At 43.1% G+C, this 22,194-nt stretch overlaps 1 protein-coding gene and 1 long non-coding RNA gene across 3 annotated transcripts; one reads left to right on the forward strand and one right to left on the reverse strand.

Annotated features, from left to right (window-relative positions):
* Nucleotides 1-4,844: 4,844 nt before the first annotated feature.
* On the reverse strand, nt 4,845-6,980 carry LOC310758856. Its single transcript, XR_014546015.1, has 2 exons — nt 6,906-6,980; nt 4,845-5,080 (listed from the first exon to the last, which is right to left on the reverse strand). It is a non-coding gene; the product is annotated as an uncharacterized lncRNA (long non-coding RNA).
* A 121-nt stretch (nt 6,981-7,101) lies between these two features.
* THUMPD2 (THUMP domain 2 tRNA and snRNA guanosine methyltransferase) lies at nt 7,102-22,154 on the forward strand. Of its 2 annotated transcripts, XM_083605279.1 has the most exons (11): nt 7,102-7,626; nt 7,769-8,055; nt 10,516-10,648; nt 13,412-13,821; nt 14,786-14,863; nt 16,795-16,847; nt 17,740-17,827; nt 18,845-18,916; nt 19,222-19,336; nt 19,546-19,663; nt 20,002-22,154. In XM_083605279.1, the coding sequence occupies exons 2-11, from the start codon at nt 7,918-7,920 to the stop codon at nt 20,339-20,341; spliced, it is 1,545 nt and encodes a 514-aa protein (XP_083461405.1). In that variant the 5' UTR covers nt 7,102-7,626; nt 7,769-7,917; the 3' UTR covers nt 20,342-22,154. The 2 variants fall into 2 exon arrangements, with proteins under 2 accessions (XP_083461405.1, XP_083461404.1); XM_083605278.1 differs by lacking the exons at nt 7,102-7,626; nt 7,769-8,055 and adding an exon at nt 8,171-8,570.
* Nucleotides 22,155-22,194: the final 40 nt, after the last annotated feature.

Genomic DNA, 22,194 nt, shown 5'->3' on the forward strand with positions numbered 1-22,194 from the left:
TGTTGTGTTGTTACCCTGCCCATCTGGCTGGGTTTCCTCAAAGATCAGGGATGATAGCAGCTGTAGTCCAGCAACATCTGGAGTCCTGTTCCTAAACTAGCAGATGATGAGAACAATCTCTGTCTGAGAGCCTGGAGAACTGCTGCTGCCAGCCAATGTAGATAATACTGGACTAGATGGACCAGTGGTCTGACCTGATATAAAGGCTGCTCTGTCCTAAGACCCAGCTCAGCTCCCTTCCTTCACATTCCTCTGGTCCTGCAATGCAGCACGAGAGAGCCTAACAAAACGTGTTTCTATTATCCTTTGCAAATTCATCTCATCATACCTAGGAATTCGTTTTCTCGCCCTTTCATCGAAAAAAAAAGGGGGGGGTGAATTGCAATGAAATATGAAGGTCCCCAGTGCTTATGAAGCTGCATGAATTGCCTGAAGAGGAGACTGCCACTTAAAAGTCTGAGATCCATCGGGGGACTTTGAAAGCTATATACTGCTCCTTTAATTAATCTAGTCGAGATAATATTGGGAGAGCCCCAGCTCCCAATTCTTTTGCACATCTCACAAGGGCTTAGGGAGGAATCTCTCACCTTGCCTGGGAAGAATGAAGCAGCCTGCATCATCTCTCCTGTTGTTCCTTGGCTTCTCAAAAATTAAAATGAGTGAAATTTTAACCCCTTTCTCCTCTTCATACAACAGAAAGATTGAGGGGGAAAGTGTAATCTCTCCACTTTCAGACAAGATGGATCTTTCCTATTCTATATACAGAATATTAGAAGAGCCAACGGTTAAATGAAATTTTCAAGTCAGACTAAAAAATAAAAGGATTTGACACAAAGATATCAGATTTAGAAAAAGAAATTTTATTAAATAATAATAAAAATGATCAAAAACATATAAATTACTATTGGATTGGAACCTTAAGGACGAGGAGGTGAAGGAAGTGATGGTGAAATGGGCACGCGATTTTGGTTATCCAATTGAGATGGGAAAATGGGAAAAACTATGGAAAACAGATTAAAAATTCACCACGTACTACCTGATAAAAGAAAACTTTATGAAAATGATCCACAGATGGTACATGACCCCAAGCAAATTAGCCAAAATAAATAAAAATAACAGTAATAAGTGTTGGAGATGTAAACAAAATGAAGGAACCCTATTCCACATGTGGTGGACATGTCCCTAAATCAAAAAAAATTGGGACATGGTTTATGAAGAGCTAAAGAAAATATTAAAACATACCTTTTTAAAGAAGCCTGAAGCTTTCCTATTAGGCATTTTAACGATAAGCATCCCAAATAAATATAAAAGAGTGTTTCTTTATTTGACAACAGCGGCTAGAATATTAATAGCAAAATACTGGAAAAGTGAACTAATACCAACAAAAGACGAGTGTGAGTACCTCAAACTAGCCAAAATGACAGAACTAATAAGAAACCACTCAGGTGACAAGGTAAAAAAGGAATGGGTTTGCTTCAAAAACTATCAGACTAAATATGCTTCCAAAAAAATACTTGGTTGTGCTTAGATTAATTTCACAGATATAATGGAAAAAATTGATTTGAATAAAGGAATACAGATTATTGGTAACTAATGAGACGTGTTGAAGCTGCAAAGAGATATAGAGTGAAGTCAATTAACATATCAGGGATTCAGGAAGAAAGTGACAGTAAGGAAACAAAGAAAAGAAGAAATATTAATGGAATTTCTTTCTGGGAGCCTTTTGTATGTTGTTGTTGTTGTTTAGTCATTTAGTCGTGTCCGACTCTTTGTGACCCCATGGACCAGAGAACGCCAGGCACTCCTGTCTTCCACTGCCTCCCACAGTTTGGTCAAACTCATGCTGGTAGCTTCGAGAACCCTGTCCAACCATCTCGTCCTCTGTCACCCCCTTCTCCTTGTGCCAACATCAGGGTCTTTTCCAGGGAGTCTTCTCTTCTCATGAGGTGGCCAAAGTATTGGAGCCTCAGCTTCACGATCTGTCCTTAAGAATGGATAGGTTTGATCTTCTTGCAGTCCATGGGACTCTCAAGAGTCTCCTCCAGCACCATAATTCAAAAGCATCAATTCTTCGGCGATCAGCCTTCTTTATGGTCCAGCTCTCACTTCCATACATACTGGAAAAACCATGGCTTTAACTATATGGACCTTTGTTGGCAAGGTGATGTCTCTGCTTTTTAAGACGCTGTCTAGGTTTGCCATCGCCTTTCTCCCAAGGAGCAGGTGTCTTTTAATTTCGTGACTGCTGTCACCATCTGCAGTGATCATGGAGCCCAAGAAAGTAAGATCTGCCTTTTGTATAGCATATTTCAATTATGGGTTGTATCCACTGAACAACTGTATCTTTTTAATTTAATTTAATTTTTTGCATTTTTTTCTTTTATTCTTTTTCTATCCTTTTTTCCTTTTCTTTTTCTGTATTTGGGTGTAATTTTTAATTTACTTTTTTTCTCTCTGTAATTTTCAAAAATGCAATAAAAAAGAAGAGCCAACAGCCTACCAGAAAACACTGGGAAACCCAAAAGCAGTACCTGAGCACAACACTCTCCCCATTTGTGATTCCCAGCAACTGGTTTTCAGAAGCATACTGCCTCTGACAGTAAAGGTGGAACAGAGCCATTGTGGCTAGAAGCCCACCAGACAGAAATCTTACGTCAGCACTGGCAAACAGCACAGCGTCTTCCTCAGCACCTGAGGGCAGCAGGGTAGCTTTGGGGGCACAGAGAAGGCCACATAGTGCACCTCGCTCTGTCCCCCAACATCTTATTGCTTTTCGCTGTCCTTTAGTATCTGCCACCTGAAGCAACCGCCTAAGGGTATATCTGAAGGAGCGTCTCCTCCCCCATCGTTCTGCCCGGACACTGAGGTCCAGCTCCGAGGGCCTTCTGGCGGTTCCCTCACTGCGAGAGGCCAAGTTACAGGGAACCAGGCAGAGGGCCTTCTCAGTAGTGGCGCCCGCCCTGTGGAACGCCCTCCCATCAGATGTCAAAGCGATAAACAACTACCTGACATTCAGAAGACATCTGAAGGCAGCCCTGTTCAGGGAAGTTTTTAATATGTGACATTTTAGTGTATTTTTCATCTTTGTTGGAAGCTGCCCAGAGTGGCTGGGGAAACCCAGCCAGATGGGTGGGGTACAAATAATAAATTATTATTATTATTATTATTATTATTATTATTATTATTATTATTAGGGTAGGGCTGGCTTTGCTTCCTTTGCAGCAGGCTCCCTGGAAACATCAGAAATAGCCCCTTTCTTGCCACTTCCAAGCTTCTTGAGAACTCAGCACAAAATGAAGGCAGCTTAGTGGGCCTCAACTGTTCTAGCTGGGTCCCAGCATAGTGGAAGTACATATATTTTGCCTACAAGAGGTCCCAGTCTCTGCCACTCTAGAGTCAATGGGTGCACCATAGACAGTATCAAATTAGGTTAAGCGTATGTCTTTGTATAAGACAACTTCCTGTGACCCTAAATTTACTCAGCATGCCTTGTCTCTGCCAGCACACTAGACTATGCAGAGTCATTTAAAGCCACTGCTGTGAGAACCTCTTAAAGAGTCAAATAAAGATCATGGGTTAAATCAATAAATAAAAACTCCCTTGTAGCTCAGAGTGCAGGCAACTCCTGAGTCTCATTAAGGGCAGGTATCCTTTTTTAAAAAAATGTTTACTAACTGCTACCTGTCATTGTGCCGCTGTGGGTTAAACCACAGAGCCTAGGGCTTGCCGATCAGAAGGTCTGTAGTTCGAATCCCCGCGACGGGGTGAGCTCCCGCTACTCAGTCCCTGCTCCTGCCAACCTAGCAGTCCGAAAGCACGTCAAAGTGCAAGTAGATAAATAGGTACTGCTCCGGCGGGAAGGTAAACGGTGTTTCCGTGCGCTGCTCTGGTTCACCAGAAGCGGCTTAGTCATGCTGGCCACATGACCCGGAAGCTGTCTGTGGACAAACGCCGGCTCCCTCGGCCTATAGAGCGAGATGAGCACGCAAGCCCAGAGTCGGTCACGACTGGACCTAATGGTCAGGGGTCCCTTTACCTTTTACCTGTCATGAGCTTTTGTTGTAAGGCAGATTACAGATTTAGAACAGGGGTGGTCAGAAAGTAGTTTGAGATCTATTTGAACATCTCTGGCTGATTTACAGTAAATAAGGATTTCTGACTTTTTGTTGCTTGACAAAATCTACCCCACCCCAAATTAGGCTGCTGAAACAAAGAAAGTGTATAGGGAAACTGGGTCTGGATTTTTGTGTGTGAAAGGACTGTGAGCTCAGTTCTAGTACTGAAGACACTTACCTGGCTGAAGAGGTTTCCTGTTCTTTCATTTTATCTTGCACTTGGCTGCTATTAGAACCTTGGGGTTCTAGACAAAAGAAAAGCAGATCCCACAACCTTGAAGGCTACTCACCTCTGATCTAGAGTTTTAAAAATGTTCTAATTTCTAGTTTCAGCAAGGAAGCAATATCGCTTAAAATCCCTCGATAGAATTCGTAATTTTTAGTTGCAGGTAATCCATACTGGTTCATAAACACAAGAGGCATTGCACTTTCGTTGCCATCTTTCTGAAAGGAAAGAAAATGAATTACCAGTTAAAACAAAATCGAAAGGTCGCAGAGAATGAAAGTGCATTCTGGTAGTCAACCCAATCTAGGTCAGGAATCAGGACCTGAAGTGTTAAACAGAATATAAGCCTCATTCATCTGCTGATTTTATACAGATTTCACCCAGCTCTCTGAAAATCAGAAGATTGCTGTGGTGCCAAATTATTCAAACAGATCAGAAATCCTGATAGGGAACCATTTTTGCTCAAGTTCTGTCAACCAGCAGAGATAAATCCACCATTCAAATGCCAACACTGCCCTCTAGCGATCAGATGAAATGAATATACATTGCTTATTCGTTTTCAATTCGTTTTCCTCAGTCTGGTGGTCTTGTGTTCCTATGTGCTCAAAGTCCTCCAGCCTGGAATGCCTTCCTCATTCTTTCAAGTAAAGGGAATGTAAGAACATAAGAAGAGCTGGCTGGATCAGGCCAATGGTCCATCCAGCCCAGCATCCTGTCCTCGCAGCAGCCAACCAGATTCCTATTGGAAGCACACAAGCAGGAACTGAGAACGAGATTACTCTCCCCTCCTGCAGTTTCCAGAGCATTGCTATCATCATCATCATCATCATCATCATCATCATTTTTATTTGTATGCCGCCTTTCCACAGTTAAAAAAACAATGCTCAAGACAGCTTACAGCATAACAAGATTTACATAATTACAAAAATCATAAACAATAAATGAACCACATCCAAAAATGCACAACCAAATGGGAAACAATTTCCACATAAATCAAAATCTAAAACTAATACAGCATTAATATCAGTTTAAAATGACATAGGTAAAAAATAGCAGCAATTTAAACAAAAAACACAACAAAATAGAGCCCTCTCTGCCCAACGGCAGCAGTCCTTTATAGAGCCCACCTGGCCCCGCCCTGAGCCAGGTGGTGAGGGCAGGCCTGGGACCCTCAGGCGCTCAGCAGGGGAGTCCTCCTGGGTGGTAGCCACAGCTAGTAGCCACATATAGCCTTAACTTCCATTTATTTATCTCAGACATAGGCAAACTCAGCCCTCCAGATATTTTGGGACTACAACTCCCATCATCCCTGATCACTGGGCCTGTTCGCTAGGGATGATGGGAGTTGTAGTCCCAAAACATCTGGAGGCCCAAGTTTGCCTATGCCTGATTTATCTCGTCGTCTTTTAAAACCATCCCATTTGGTCACTGCCTTCTGTGGTGGTGAGTTCCACACTTTTATCAGTCCTGAATCTTCCAACATTCTGCCTCAAAGAGAGACTGTATATTTCCACACTCCTGTGCTTGAATGGCTTTGATTTAATGGAGGTTCCCATGCACACGCATACTAGAACATTCACAGATATTTTTTATAGCAGTTGCAAAATGGTATAGCAGCTTTTGATTTGTGACACTTAGATGGGGAAGGTACTGATTAGACTGGAGGGGTTTGTAGATTAATAGACACCCCTTCCCCACAAATAAATTCATCACCGGTTACAAATATCCATCTTGCCAGAGTTCAAATTTGGTCTGTCTGTTAACTCTCTGTTGTCAACTGCCAAGAATTTTGAGCTTATGCTGTCTGTGACATCATTCATGACAGCAGAATGTTATGTTTGCCTTCAGCTCCGGTTGTCTCCGTGCCAACAGCAAGGGGTCAGGACTATAAATCCCTCCAACTACAGAGCTATCAATGCAGGAATCTCCAGCAAATTTTATTTTTGCTCTCCTGCCCTATGCCTAATAGTTGTGCGTAGCTGGAAGCCTGCTTGCAGAAGTTAGTTCTAATAGATCTCAATGTACGATTCCAATGAATGATCCAAAGTTATTCAATAAATTCACCTCCAACCCTCCCCCCAACCCCTTTCATCAGTTTATAGCATTTTTATAATTCAAACCCCTTTTGAAATGTTCAGTTATCTCTGGATTATTCTTTCAAGTTTCTTTGGCCTTTCCTAGGTAGAGGTTGTTGGTTCATCAATTACCATATTTTTTGCTCTATAAGACTCACTTTTTCCCTCCTAAAAAGTAAGGGGAAATGTGTGTGCTTCTTATGGAGTGAATGCAGACTGCGCAGCTATCCCAGAAGCCAGAACAGCAAGAGGGATTGCTGCTTTCACTGCGCAGCAATCCCTCTTACTGTTCTGGCTTCTGAGATTCAGAATATTTTTTTCTTGTTTTCCTCCTCCGAAAACTAGGTGCGTCTTGTGGTCTGGTGTGTCTTATAGTGCGAAAAATGTGGTAATTTTACTGGGTAGGGGGCAGTGTCAGATAAGCTCTACTCATTCCCAAGCACTTCCCCTATCATAAAAGTGAATATAGCCCCAATATTTAAGTATTACCTACCATGTTGATCCACCTTGCCAGAGTTCAGACATGGGCTGACTGTTAACTGCTTCTAACTCTGCCAAGACGTTTGAGCATAACCCGTTTATGACATCATGCGTGACATCAGAATGTCCATGTTTGAATGCTGCCCAGGCTGTCACCATGCCAACAGGGGTGGCCAGTAAACCTCTGCAACTAGAGAATCAATCAGCCTGACTATCCAATACCTATGTGTTATGTTTATGCTTTCTTTATCCTTTTTATTATTCAGGAATAACTGGTCCTCCAAATAATTTTAATCAGTATGAATATTCTGTGAGAATAGCTCTGTGAGAGGAACCACGTCTCCTAACAACTTTTGGCTCCCTTAATAAACTACATCTCCCAAGATCCTTTGGGGGAAGTAATGACTTTTAAGTGCAGCACAAAACCTTTCTGAACCAGTACAGTACTAAGCTAGCCACCCACCAGCTGGCAGTGTCTTTCAGTTCTGCATTGAACTCTATGGAACTCAGGACTTCTGCGTAGGCATGCATAGGATGGCAGCATGGCACAGTGGTTAGAGTAGACTATGACCAGGGTTCAAATCCTAACTGGGCTACAAAGCTCACGGGGTGACCTTTGGGGGCCAGCTGCTGCCTCTCAGCCTAACCTACCTCACAGGGTTGGTGGGGGAGGATTAAACGAGGATTAAGAAAACCATGTTTTCTGCCCTGAGCTGCTTGGAGAAAAACGGTGGGATATAAACGCAGCAAACAGATAAATAAAGGCTGCACTTTCTAAAGCTCTTTTTTTAAAAAAATAGCCCCAAAGAAGCGAATAGTGGTGGGTATGGATCAAAGGAAGTCATAGTCCCCATCTATTCTGCCTTGGTCAGACCACACCTGCAATACTGTGTCCTGTTCTGGGCGCCCAAATTTAATAAGGCTATTGAAAAGCTGGGACATGTGCAGAGGAGGGCAACTGAGATGATCTGGAAACCCAGCCTTATGAAGGAGCTTTCAAAAGAGGAGACTGAGAGGAGATATGATAGCCATCTTCAAATATCCCCTGGAAGAGGGAACAAGCTTCTTTTCTCCTGCTCTGGAGGGCAGAACTCGAACTCATGGCTTCCAGTTACAAGAAAGGAGGTTCCGACCCAACATCGGGAAGAACTTTCTGACGGTAAGAGCTGTTTTGACTCCTTGGTGGGTTTTAAGCAGAGCTTGGCTGGCCATCTGTCAAGGGTGCTCTCAGCAGAGATTCCTGCATCGCCGGGGGTTGGGCTAGATGACCCTCGGGGGACCCTAATTCAAAGTGAAGGGCGGCCAAGGCTCCTTCCACCCCAGAGGGGAAAACATGGCGGAGCCACCGCCTCCTCTGGGAAGGGATGCGAAGGTCGAAGCCGGAAACCAGACAAGGCGGGGACTTCTCCCCCCTTCCCCGAGGAAGCGAAGCGGCAAAGGAGAGCCCCGGCGGCCTTCCTCGCCTCTGGCCTGTAGGAGGCAAACGGCTCCCGGCGCCTGGGCGGAAGAAGGCGGGCTCTCGGCGGGGCCGCGATGGCTGACGAGGCCGGGCAGCCTCCGCCGAAAGGGCCCTGCTGCCGCGCCGGCCTCCCCGCGCGATATTTCTGCACGGCGGGCCGCGGGATGGAGTCTTTCCTGCTGAGGGAGGTGCGGACTCGGCTGGACGCCGCGCAGGTGAGGCCCTCCGGCCGGGCTGCGAGGAAAGTCCGGCGAATCCCTTTGGACCGACAGCCTCGCTCCGCCTCCTTGCCGGCGGAGAGGAGGATGGGTGGCTAAACGCTCTCCCTTTGTCACTTCGGGAAGGCGGTGCAGACGAGCGAGCTGACCCGGGGTTAGGTTGCTTCGTCTGCACGGCCAGTGCCGGATTGACGTATAAGCTAAACAAGATATAGCTCGTGGCCCCACTCTCTTGGGGGGGGGGCCAAAAAATGTAAAGGTAAAAAAACTAGATGTACATTTCCAAAATATAAGATAAAAAAGCAAATAAAATAAAACCTACATCATTTTAAGTTAGAGCTTAATAATCATTTCACTACAGTCATATTTCGGGTTACAGGCGCTTCAGGTTGCGTTTTTTTGGGTTACGCATCCGCTGAAACCCGTAAGTACCAGAACGGGTTACTTCCGGGTTTTGGCGGTTGCACATGCGCAGAAGCGCTAAATCGCGCTTTGCACGTGCGCAGAAACACCGAATCGCAACCCGCATGTGTGCAGATGCGCCGCTGTGAGTTGCAAACGCTGTGGGTTGCGAATGTGCATCCCGCACGGATCACTTTCGCAACCCGAGCGTCCACCGTATTAATATACTTGTTCTTAATTGTATTTCACTATTAATATACTTCTTAATTGTATTTCAGCTCAACAATTACTTTGATAAAATACATATTTTGTTATGTGCAAATGGCTTTAGATACCTATTAGGTCCATAAATTGCCATATAGCATATATTCAACACAAAAAACAGTGGCAATTTGTTGTTGACAAAGGACAGCTGGACATAGAAAGGGCCCCATTACCTTCAGTAGCTGAGGGCCTCCTCAAATCCGGCCATGTGCATGGCCTCTCCCTTCTGGAGCCCCTCTCCCTGGTTGCTCAGAAAGGAGAGCTCCCCACACCCTCCATGGTCAGTGGGGGCGTTGCCCACGAAACAGGGTTGAGGACGCATTGAAAGCACATGGCTAGTTCTCCGCGCACCCCAAACCACAGAAGAATCCTGGGAACTGTAGTTTAAGAGTGCTGGGGATTCTAGCTCTGTGAGGGGCAACTGTGGTTCCTGCTGTGATCCTTTGGGAACTGTCGCATGCATTCTGGGTGTGCGTTAAGTGTAATCATTATTATTGTTGTTGTTGTTGTTTTGTTGTTATTAATTTATATACCGCTCTATACCTGGGGATCTCAGGGCGGTTCACAGAATAAAATCAAGATATAAAACCACAAAATACATAATAAAAATAAAAACAACAACCCAATAGTCCCTGCCCCCACAAAAAAAAAAACACATTTTAAAAGGGCATAGGACATGGTTAGGCAAACTAAGGTCCGGGGGCTGGATCCGGCCCAGTCGCCTTCTCAATGCGGCCCGCAGACGGTCTGGGAATCAGCATGTTTTGACATGAGTAGAATGTGTCCTTTTATTTATTTAAAATGCATCTCTGGGTTATTTGTGGTGCATAGGAATTCGTTCTTCCCCCCCAAAAAATATAGTCCAGCCCCCCACAAGGTCCGAGGGAGGGTGGACCAGCCCCCTGCTGAAAAAATTTGCCGACTCCTGGCATAGTATGTCAATCAGATCAACCAAAGGCCTGGTTAAAAAGGAACGTTTTTGCCAGGCGCCTAAAGGTGTATAATGAAGGCTGCAGGCAAACTTCCCTGGGAAAGTGGTGTAACAATAAAACGGCTGGCACATTTGCAAGGCTAAGCAAAGGTCCACTGTGGTTTCAAATCCCATTTTCAAATATCATGCTCATTTCAGCCCATTTTATTAGTGTTGTGATCTGCTTTGAGGACTAAAGTAGAAGAGCAGGGTATAAATCAACCAGCTAAATCATAATAAACAAATCATTTATGGGCAATGCCATTTTCAGATTTACTATATAATCAGTGTACATTCTCTGTCAAGGTGGAATATGTATCAGGAAAAGTCTTCTTCACCACCAGCGCAGAGCTGAGTATGCTGAAGGAGCTGAAGTCTGCGGAGCGGTTGTTTTTGCTGCTGAATAAATATCCTCCACTTTCCATCTCTAGAAATAAAGGTAATTTATTTTTTTTACTGTAGTCTTGTGGGTTTGCCTCGTGCAGGCCTATCTCCTGTAACCTTCCACAGCGAGAAAGGCTACCCTATAACCTTCCTGCCTCTTTGTTAAAAGGAGTCAGTGCTGAGTAGCTTCCGGGTTCAATGTGGTAAGCGGTCGTTCAAATTCCTGCTCAGCTATTTATTTTTCACAGCTTGCACCTTGCCCTTTATCTGTAGACCTCGAGGCAGGTTATAACCGAGAAAGTAAACACAACAAGCAATATTAAAAACTGTTAAATCTGTCCGTTCAGTGAATTTTGTGGACCGGGACTGTTTTCCATCTAAGGTCTGTCCAAAAAAAAAAATCACATTTTCAGTTATTCTGCTCTTCCATGCTCTGCTTTTCCCTCTTCTTTAAACACACTTTTTACCACTGAATTGGACCAAATGGCAAACCTTATTGCCGCTTGGTCCAATTCAGTGGTAACCTTGTGTCTTCCTGGGAGAAAGCGGTGGGACAAACCCAGAGTGTACATTTGTTGGGCAGATACAGCTTGCCTTTCAGGTGCTCATCCAGCTTCAGCTGCTATTCATCCCAAGTGAACAGCACGTTACATGGCAAGTTACAGGTTGCTGGTGGTGCTAATAGCACCATCACAGTCATCAGCACCACAGACCCATATTCTGGCTCCTGAGGGTTCTCTTAAGCAGATCATTGAGGTCAGACAGGTCCTTGGCATATGCTGGATCTTGGGTGAGGATTCTTGGGGGGCATCATCTAGAGGGGCTTTCCCAGTGTGCTTCGCTGGGAGCTCAGGTTCTTGGCTGCTGCTGTTGCAACACTGTAGGCAGATATGGTACTGAGCCAGCTCACAGGCAACATGGCCATCACAGCAGCTCCAGGAGGTGGTAGGAAGGAGCTGCCAGGGGCTTCCTCTGTCTTCAGCATGCAAGCTGCAGAGGGCCCCAAAGGAACTAACTCTCTAGCCAAGACATCTCTCTGGCTATGCTCCTCATTTGGTGTACTTGGATAGGTAGACACTATCTCAAGACCTCACTTACCTAAGTGGGTTGTTGTAAAATTTAAGATGCTGCTCGGCGCTTGTTGGAATAAGGACGAGATGCGTATTCAATAAATTGTTGTTGTTGTTGTTTAGTCATTGAGTCGTGTCCAACTCATCCTGACCCCATGGACCAGAGCACACCAGGCACTACTGTCTTCCACTGCCTCCCGCAGTTTGGTCAAATTCATGCTGGTAGCTTCGAGAACACTGTCCAACCACCTCGTCCTCTGTCATCCCCTTCTCCTTGTGCCATCCATCTTTCCCAACATCAGGGTCTTTTCCAGGGAGTCTTCTCTTCTCATGAGGTGGCCAAAGTATTGGAGCCTAAGCTTCACGATCTGTCCTTCCAGTGAGCACTCAGGGCTGATTTCCTTAAGAATGGATAGGTTTGATCTTCTTGCAGTCCATGGGACTCTCAAGAGTCTCCTCCAGCACCATAATTCAAAAGCATCAATTCTTCGACGATCAGCCTTCTTTATGGTCCAGCTCTCACTTCCATACATCACTACTGGGAAAACCATGGCTTTAACTATAAGGACCTTTGTTGGCAAGGTGATGTCTCTGCTTTTTAAGATGCTGTCTAGGTTATTTAATAAATAGGGAAATTGAAAGGGGCCTATCATAGCAAGTCCCTGCTCCCCTCTCCCTTTCAACCCCATTTTGAATAAAAATTGTGTTGAAGGTCTAGGGCAGAGCTTTCGAAACGTTTCCTGCTGGTGGCACACTTTTTAGACATTTATCATTTTGCGTCACAGTAATTCAGTTTTACTAGCAAACGGGAGGTTAAACTAAGCCCTTCTTTCCAGCCCCGGGAGCAGTGCAGGGAGAGTTCACACAACACACCTGCACACTGCAGCTGACACACTAACATGCTGTGACACATGCTTTGGAAAACTCTGGTCTAGGGAAGTGTAAGCCTCCTTTCCTTTTACCTTGCTTGTTTAGCCCCTATTGCTCATGAACATTTAGGCAACCACATGGGAGCATTAGATCTACACAGGCGTACATGTGGGATTCTAGAGTCTGAGCTGTATGTTCATCAAGGTGTATGAACTAGTATACCATCATCATCACACCTTGACACATCTCCAGGATCCCATGCAGCTGGTGTTTGAGGAATAGATCCCCTTTTTTGAAAACAGAAAACAGTGATTTGATAGCTTTCAGTGTTATTTGCTTAATTAAGAAGTAAGAAAGCCCTTATTATTTTAGTCAAAAGCAGGAATGAAAACATTCATTGGTTCTCTGAATAGCTAAAACATAACCATAGGCTTCATACAAGTTTAACACCTACTTAAAAATAATAGCACAGTCCTAGCTATGTTTACCCCAAAGGAAGTCACACAGAATTTCAACGGGACTTATTCCTGTGTATTTGGGTGTAGAATTGCAATCTAAGCTTGCTTGAATGTTTCTCTTGAACACAAGCTCTCCAGCTGATTAAGGCAGCTTAGTGGCTTTCTGGTTCTTAGGTTTGGTTCTTAGGTCTTAGTATACCAGGCCCAGGAAGGAGGAAAGTGGCTTGCTAGGCAAAGTCTGGCGGATTAGATAAGATGGGGAGGAAGCATGTGTCCTGGGAGAGAAAAGTATTGCGTTCCCTCACCCCCTAAGAAAACAGTCCTTGGAATATATTCTAATACTTCAAAATATACAGTTTATTGTTATGTGCTATTTATGTGCTAAAGGTTACATGAGTTTAGATTCTTCATTTCTTTCAGGCAGAGTAATTCATGACATTCAAAAACTTGTAAATGAGACTCCCAGGCACTGGCTGGATATGGTTACTCTTTGGAGAAGTCTTCATTGCCAGGAGGTGAAAGAAGAAAACAGGTGTGAGGAACATCCAGACTCCCAGAAACGGAAGCTGGAAGAGGAGGGCAGCATCCAAAATAAAAAACAGAAGAGAGAACTAATAGCGGAGACAGTTTCTGGTGAAACTCAAATAGAAAACCAACAGAGCTGTAACACCTCCGAGGTTCATAACAACAACGGCTTGTCTTCGGGCAGATCGTTTTTGGGAAAGACTCCTGAACTTACTCAAGAGAAATCTGGCAAGAGCAGCAGTTGCATCAGCTTCAGAGTTTCCTGCCGCTGTAGTGGAGCCCTTGCAAAAATATTTACTGCTCAGGTTTGTGGGCATTTCTTTGGCCACTGTGAGAACAGGATGTGGGACTAGATGGGCCACTGGTTGGAATCCAGCAGAGCTATTCTTATGTTCTTATCTACAAACAAGATGCATGCAGCTTCTTTTAACACAATCCCAACATACAGCATCAGGCTGCTAATGAAATAGTTAAATGTTCTTGATTGTGTGCTGCCAGCCCAGATTATTATGCAGGCGGCTGTGAGTTTATTTCTTCGTTATGCATAATCAGTAGTCATTAAGTTTTCTGAATGGCAGACGCATAAGGAAAAAATAGCAGTGCTTGAGTGGGCTGTATAGGAATCATTAGCGTTCTGCATCCTAAATAATATTTTTAAAAGCAAGCTGAGCTTTACAGACTGTCTTCTGTACCATCTTTTGGAATTCCTATTAATTGGGAAAGGGTGTGTGTGTGTGTGGAGTGCTGAATTACGCTTGATTATCCATACTCGAGATAAATTTCAAGACTGCTATTCTGAAGGTTTGGTTATCAAGCAAAAATAACGTCTTGTCTTGTAAAGCAGAACGCTCTTAGTAGATGTTGATGAGAGCGTGGAAGAAGCAATTAATTCTGTTCTTTGAACTCTTTTTCAAAAATGTCTTCAGTTTGGAAGAATATTCCATGAAATAATTGCTTCCTCCAAGTAATTATGGATTGTGTCATTTCAAGATTTCAGTCCTTAATGTGGACTACGCTACATAGAACTTTTTGGGAGTTGCTTCAAGGAAGGCATGCATAGGTTGAGACTGCAAGATCTTTTGGCCCCAGCCACCATGGTCAAGGGTGATGGGAACTGTTTCTAACATAACAAGATATGGAAGTCACCAGATTAGCTTGCACTGATCTCAGCCTAACCCGTCTTCTTTTCTTCCTGGCCATTTCAAGTTTCAGGAACAATTTGTCATGCCACATGCTCAGGTCTCTCTCATTGCTGATTTGTCTTTTCAGGAGATGGGGAGGATAATTGGAACGGCTCTTATGAAGAATTTTGGATGGAAAGCAGATTTGAGAAATCCTGACATAGAGGTAACAAAGTTAATACAGTGGTACCTCGGGTTACATACACTTCAGGTTACATACGCTTCAGGTTACAGTCTCTGCTAACCCAGAAATAGTGCTTCAGGTTAAGAACTTTGCTTCAGGATGAGAACAGAAATTGTGCTCCTGCAGCACAGCGGCAGTGGGAGGCCCCATTAGCTAAAGTGGTGCTTCAAGTTAAGAACAGTTTCAGGTTAAGAACGGACCTCCGGAACGAATTAAGTACTTAACCCGAGGTACCACTGTACATTGAAATGTGGGTATTCTCTGTGGATTCTTGCTCCTCAGATAAAGGTCTTGATCTGACTGAGTTGAACTTCTTTGTACACTGAAGTTCCTCTCAAAGTCCCTTTGAGATTAGGCTTTGGGAATCAAACCAATGTGTCCTTCTAACCCAGTATGCTGTCTCCAACAATGGAAAGATCCAGGTACCTTAAGAGGTTTTTAACACAGCAAGGTACTAATAGAACACAGTGATTCTGCAATAACCAGTCTCTGGATTAATGTCTGAAGACCTCCAACCAATTGGCAGTTATGAGATTCTCTGATTTATGAATGGCAGCCCTGTCCAAATTTTATATTTTATAAATTCACTTAAAATATACTGGAATGAATGCATAGATCTGTACCTGCAGCACTGCACTCTAAAAGGGGAAACTTTTGCCACCTGGGTGAGATTAACCCCTTTGATTCCTTTTAAAAGCAGGGATGTTACTGGACTATCATTGCCATTATCCCTAATAAAAGTTTCTGGTCAGCAACATCCAGAGTTGTTTAAAAATTACTGTAGTCTTATTCTGTAATTCACCTAACAATAAGCAAAGACAAAAGAGCAAAAATAATGAGTTTTTAAATAACTTCAAAGAAGGATAAAGAGCATGCTAGCTGGATATCTAAAAGGGAGTAACATACATAAAGGTCTGCAAAGGAGTAGTGAAATCTCATAGGCAAGAAGTTGCACAAGGGAGTGGTGATTTAATCAGAGTTTTAGTACTAAGGAGCCAAGTAGGAGAATTGAAAGAAAGCAAAGAAATTAGATATGGAAGAGGGCAAATCTGTGAAGATGCTTTAATCTCAGAAGTTTAAACGAAATGCAACAATAAAGGAAGCCTGTGAAGAGAATCAAGATTAAAGCAAAAAGAAAGAAAAATGAACAAAAAAAATTAAAAAGAGAGAGAACAGGCTTAAACCAGAAGAAACAGGATAAGCAGACATTTCAATTATCAACAAAGGATAGAATGAAAAACTGAATATGAACTGTAGTAGAATCAATAGATAAAAGACAAATTTTAGACTATAAAACTGATACCTTGATAGTTCATGCTTGTGGCAGTGCTTTTTTTTTTTTTTACATTTTTCATATATATTTTCCTTATAGAATTTACAGCCCAGCCCTACAGCCTTCCTGTCAAAACCCTGTGCTAAATTTCCATGGATGGTGCAGTGCTGTCTTTGAAACAGCTAATGCCACTCTTAGCCAGGCAGAAACAAATGAAGAGTTCAGCACTGCATTGGGTTCTTCTCCACAATTCTTCCTCTGTTCTTCAATCCTCAGGACCAGTATAAATATATGCACTGACAGAGATGCACCATGGTGCAACCTCAGATCTGCACACCTGCAAATTCTGTGCAAATCTGAGGACTCCAGGGATTGCCTTTGCCCACAAGGTGTACCTATTTGATACAGATAGTCCCCAGTATAATAACTTTTGTATGAGAATCAGATTGCTTGCTAGTTTAAATTTAAAAAATATCATTGAAAATATCATCGAGATTTTATATATGTTGTTGTTGTTTAGTGGTTTAGTCGTGTCCGACTCTTCGTGACCCCATGGACCAGAGCACGCCATATATCAGTTCAAATCAGCTAAAGCTGAAATGCAAGTAACTCTTCATTGTAAGATTTCATTGCCTTTCAGATCTTTGTACATCTAAATGACATTTACTCTGTGATTGGGATTCCTGTTTTCAGGTAAATACTGCATTAAAAACTACAGTTCATAGTCCAAAAGGACACCTTTAATTGAAGTAAATTTCTGAGGGGTTACTATGTTTCCCTGTTGTATATAATCAACAAAGAGTCCCATGGCACCTTAAAAACTTGACATTTTAATTGTGGCATGAGGCTTTATGAATTACTGCCCCCTTAAATCAGATCTGTGGACTGTTATTCTCAGTTGGCTGATGCAGTAAAATAATATACATATACACTGGTGCAGAGTGCAGAAATTCTAAGCAGTAGGACCAAACTGCCATGAAACGCAAGGAGTAACTGTGAGTTTGTTGCATTTCTCTGCAGAGCCCTGATTAGATGTATACAAGATAAGAACAGGCTGGTATAGCAGCAGTCACTGTGATGGAACTGTTGTGCTTGCTGACAATAAGAAGGGAGACAATTACTTTAGTGGAAAAGATCTTTCCAATTTCAGTTCAAAAGACTTCTGAATTAAAGTATGTGACTTGTGAGGTCAGCTCCAGAATGTTCTGGGATGTTTAAATGTGACCAGTGACTGCTGTCTTTTGCATTTCATCATGGACTTTTGGTCCCGCTGTTTGCAAAGTTATTTTCCTTCCTCTGTACCCATGTGTGTATATCTGTTTATCTAGACAATTTTCCACTGGTTCTTCGGGGCTATCTCCCCATCTATTCTAGTCCTAAGTACTTAACAACAATATAGCTCATTGTCATTTGTCTCTGTATCTTGAACAAGATTTGCCACCAGCTTATTCACAAATTTGAAGATTTGGGGATAAAAACTTCTTACCTATTTGGAATAACAACAGCGCATAGTTTTAGAGTTTGAGTATATTAGAATTCTGTGTGAGAGAGAGAGATACATTTTAATATGGTGTTTTGTTTGCAGACTTCCCTTGGCAAGCAGATCATATATCAAAACAGCTGGGTTGCGATCTACCGTTGCTTGGGCTATGGCATCCCTTGCTGAAATCAAGGTAATCAGCCAAGTAGAGTTTTAGTTGCTCTGTGGTTACCAAGCAATTCTCAGTAACCAGAATCTTGCCACTGGAAGTATTTTAAATGCAGGCGAGAGCTTGTGTAGAATCGTGGAATGGCTAAGGTGGCAGTCAGCGTCCTGTTTACTTGGGAGTAAGCCCCAATGAACTCAAGCAGACTTAATTTCTGACTGAACACACACAAAATGGTGCTGTGTTTGGAGCTGTTTCTGCTTGGCTCCAGCCCCCAGGTGCATCATGGGAATCATAATGAATACCCTAAACCAGCAGCAGGGAACCCATGAGCCTCCAGATGTTTCTGGGCTCCCAACACCACCTTCCCTCTCCATTGGCCATGCTGGCAGGGCTGGTGGGAGATGGGACTCCCTCAACTGCTGGAGGGCCGCCAGTTCGCCAGCCCTGCCCTACACCATTGTTCTAAGGATTGCTGAAAAGGAACTATTAATGAACGTATGGAAAATAATTCATCAGTGCCCCACAGGCAACGAGATATAAGTATTATTGGGTCAGATACTTTTAAGCATGTTTGTAGATTGGGCTACATGAGTTTACAGCATGCCTTTCAGCTGCAATAGCTCCATTTTTACTAATTTCACACAGTGCCCCAACTATGCAGAATGCTTTGCCATTCCCTTGCTATGGATGCTAGCAATATATGAGAACTGTAGAGCAATTTCACAGACAGGGGCATGGGGTTCAGATATAGTCAGTTGCCCAAGGTGGACCACTGATCCTGCAACTAAGGCAGGACTTCAATCCATGCTTCCCACATCTTTGTTAACACAACAGCATCGTCTGTATTCCATGTCTGTTCTTGTGGTTTATTCTAAATGACCACAGCATTGACCAGAGGAGCCTAACCATGTAAAGCTCAGTCTTTCTTTCTTGCTTCCTTTAATTTGGTAGATAAGATCTTTGTACCAGAAGACAGATTTCCTAATGTCTTGACAGATGGAATAGTGTTGTGTTTGCTTTTCTTTCTTTTTTTCTCCACAGCCTGGTGCACTTGTACTGGATCCTACATGTGGGCTAGGAACAATCCTCCTAGAAGCAGCGACCGAATGGCCTGTAAGCTCCGTCATAACAGCAAGTGTGATGTCTGGCCACAGATGGCATTGCAGTCTCTTGTGGCCAAATCTGTAAATAATGAACCTCTAATGTGCAGTAGCGGGGCTGAAAATTAGGTTCCAAAATTTCTCTCTAGAAAATATGTTGACTTTTAGCTTAGGCGTCCATGCTAATACAAACTGCTGATTCCTTCTAGCTTGTGATTCTGCAGTTGGTGGTGTTAGTATGCCTAATTCTCAGTGATTATTTTGATAATTTATGAGGATTTAAAAAAACTGATGTAAATGTTTGTTTTTTCTCTTCAGAATGTGCATTATTTAGGGACTGACATAAGTGATTCACAATTAGGAGGAGCCTACACTAATATTAAAGCTGCAGGCCTAGTGGATAAAATCGGGTTACTGAAAGCTTCTGTGACAGGTAAGAGCTGGCAAGGGTATCTGCAGTACTATACAAATCAATTTATTGCTTTATATTTCCTTTATTGTAATTGAAACGATGATTTGTGACTGCATCAAATACTTTGTGATGCCTTGTAGTCAGCTGTTAGTCCCTAATTAGAGTTATTATATGCAAAGGAGAATAATGGCTGAGCATTTCACATGCTTAAATATCTAAATATCTCATAGCATTGCCATTTCAGTCGGAAAGCATTGATGTTGTTCTTGCGGACATCCCCTTTGGAAAGAAGTTCAAAATAACAAAAGACATGATCTTACTGCAGGACGTTTTTCAAGAAATCGAAAGGTATGTGCGTGCTGATATCTGAGGCACAAGAACTGCTACTGCAGATTGGGATCTGCTAATGGTATTGCATGCTAAACAAAGGAAAGTCACATTTCAACGTGGCCATGTTACCTACTAGATGAAGTTGAGAATTTAAAACAGGGAGATAAAAATCATGTTGCCAGTAGTCCTCAGTTGCTTTTAAAAGGCCATGAGTGATTTTAGAATAAACATCTCTAAGATTTGTCATGACTGCCGTATTGTTAGCCTCTGTACACTGAAAAGTCTTCTGCTGAATTAATAAATATTGTAGCTGCACAAGGATATTAATAACTTATCCTCTGGTTGTTCCCTTTCAGGGTGCTTTGTGGTGGAGGGATTGTTGTGCTGCTACTTAGTCAAGAGCTCTACAAGCGCCTCTCTGGTGACATTGCCAGCAGTCTAGGTACTAAGAACTGCATCCCTGCAAGTCCTTGCAAACAAAGTACCGTGATGTTAGTCAGCAACACCAAAGGAAACAGCATTGGCCCCACGACTGTTCCCCTATCAACTCAAGAGGCAGAGAGAGAAGACACCAGTGATAAAAGGATGACTTTTGGCTCACTGGTGCTGGTGGAATCCTTGGAAGTTAGCCTTGGCAAAACAGGTGCATTCATATGCAAGTATAAGAAGGTAACAGGAGGTTTTGCAAGAAGTTAGCAGCATTCAGCAAGTGTGCATGAAGCAGTTTGGAGCTTCTGCTTTGAACCATATGGATCTGGAGGAGCTGAGCTTTGGTGAGCCCAGAGCTCAGCCATCAGAATTGCCTTAGCTTCCATACCTCCAGTGGGCCCCAAAGGTATGCAGCAAGAGTCTCTAAATGTGAAGGCCTTTGGCCAAATCTAGGCCTTTAAGGATGCTTAATTCCTTTTCCAATCTAGATAGAAAAGAGGTCTGGAGAAGGTGTGGTTAGTGTAAACAGGGCTTGCTGGCAGGCAGCTTTATTAGGGATGTGGTGCAGGTTCACCCCTACCTTCTCAAAGCAGCCTTCTAGGAAAGTAAGTTGCCGACCAGGAGCCGATACTGCATGCCAGATAAAGGAGTTGGTGGCAGTCCTTGGTGCTTGCATGGGGCCATTTTGCCACAATAGGGTGGGGCTCAAGGCAGGCTGTGACATTGTGCTGGCAGAAAGGGGCATGGTGCCCTATTTTGTGTGCTGCAGTGCTGACGCCGTAAATCACAGGGGTGCAAAAAGTCTGCCTTTTTTGAGAGCAGACGTGTGGCTTATAAGTGCATCTCCTGTGTCTTTAACAAAATCCGGACACAGCTGTAGTCTGGCCGCTTTTGACCACGACACGTTAACTTCCATGCTTGACAGTGCATTATACGTAAGCCAAGTGAGGGAGGAATTTAAGGTGACTGTTCCATCAGTGCAAGAATTTCGGAGTGTTAGATGGAACAATTCCCTCTTCTTCCCCCCCCCCCCGGCACTCTGCTCCCGATCACCCCTTGGAAGTGCACTGAAAAGGAGAGGGTGAAGCTCCGTTGCACAGGGCTTGTGCTGATTGGGCTCATTGGACTCCTACCCTTTATGCTTGCACTAATTTTAATTGCTTTGGAAGAAATGGCTTTTTCCCCCCTCTTGTTTCATAAGTAAACCAAAATAAACTTGGCTGGAAAATTCCAGTATGCTTTTCAGAATGGTGTAAAATTCCAGTGATGTTATTTAGAAAGGTGCAAAGTAGTATAGCCACATAACTGGAGACAGGGTTTTTAACTTGAGGTTGTATTTTTGTCTTAAACTTACATGACGGTTTAAGAAGGACCCATTTCCAAGTCACTCACTTGGAAATTTTTACAAACACTTTCAACGGAAGTTCTACCACAAAACTTTTTTTAGACAAAGAGGCTGAGGTTGTACAACAGATGTTACTTCCAACAATATTAAATGTCATATAATCGTTTTTGTACAATTAAACTCGTTTATACATGGCATTTGGCTTCGTATGAAATACAAAATGTATTTCAGAGAGATACATTAAGAGCAGGAATCTAGCTACCGCAGAATAGTCAAATGAGTAGTTTAAAACTTTTTCTACTACAGGGACTGCTAGTGGCATTTTGGTTTACTGAAGAGGTCCCCCTCCCGCACTCTGGAAGTCATTCCCCTTCAGCTCCTTCCCTACATTACTGCTAAAACAAATTGCCCATCCACTTACAACATCAGAACTCTTCACAGTCTCTCACACAATACCATTCCGTAACCACTAAAGATACCCAAAGGAGAAGGTTTATTTCACTTAAAGTCTAAAGTATTTTACAGTGCAATCTTATACGTGTCAACTCAGAAGTCCTACTGAGTTCAATTGGGCTTACCCCCAAGTAAGTGGGTATAGGATTACAACCTAAGACTGGTGAGGGTAATAGGGGAATAGAGTTGAGATTTGGGGAGTTGTGGGTTTTTTTGTTGTTGTTGGTTGTTAATTACCTTATGTACAAACCTCTGCTAAATAAAACAGCCCTACATTGTCAACGCAGGTTTCTTATCAGAGTGAGAACAGCCCTGTCTCGCT

The sequence above is a fragment of the Podarcis filfolensis genome (genome assembly GCF_964270895.1).
Source record: "Podarcis filfolensis genome assembly, chromosome: 3".
Taxonomy (NCBI): Eukaryota; Metazoa; Chordata; class Lepidosauria; order Squamata; family Lacertidae; genus Podarcis; species Podarcis filfolensis.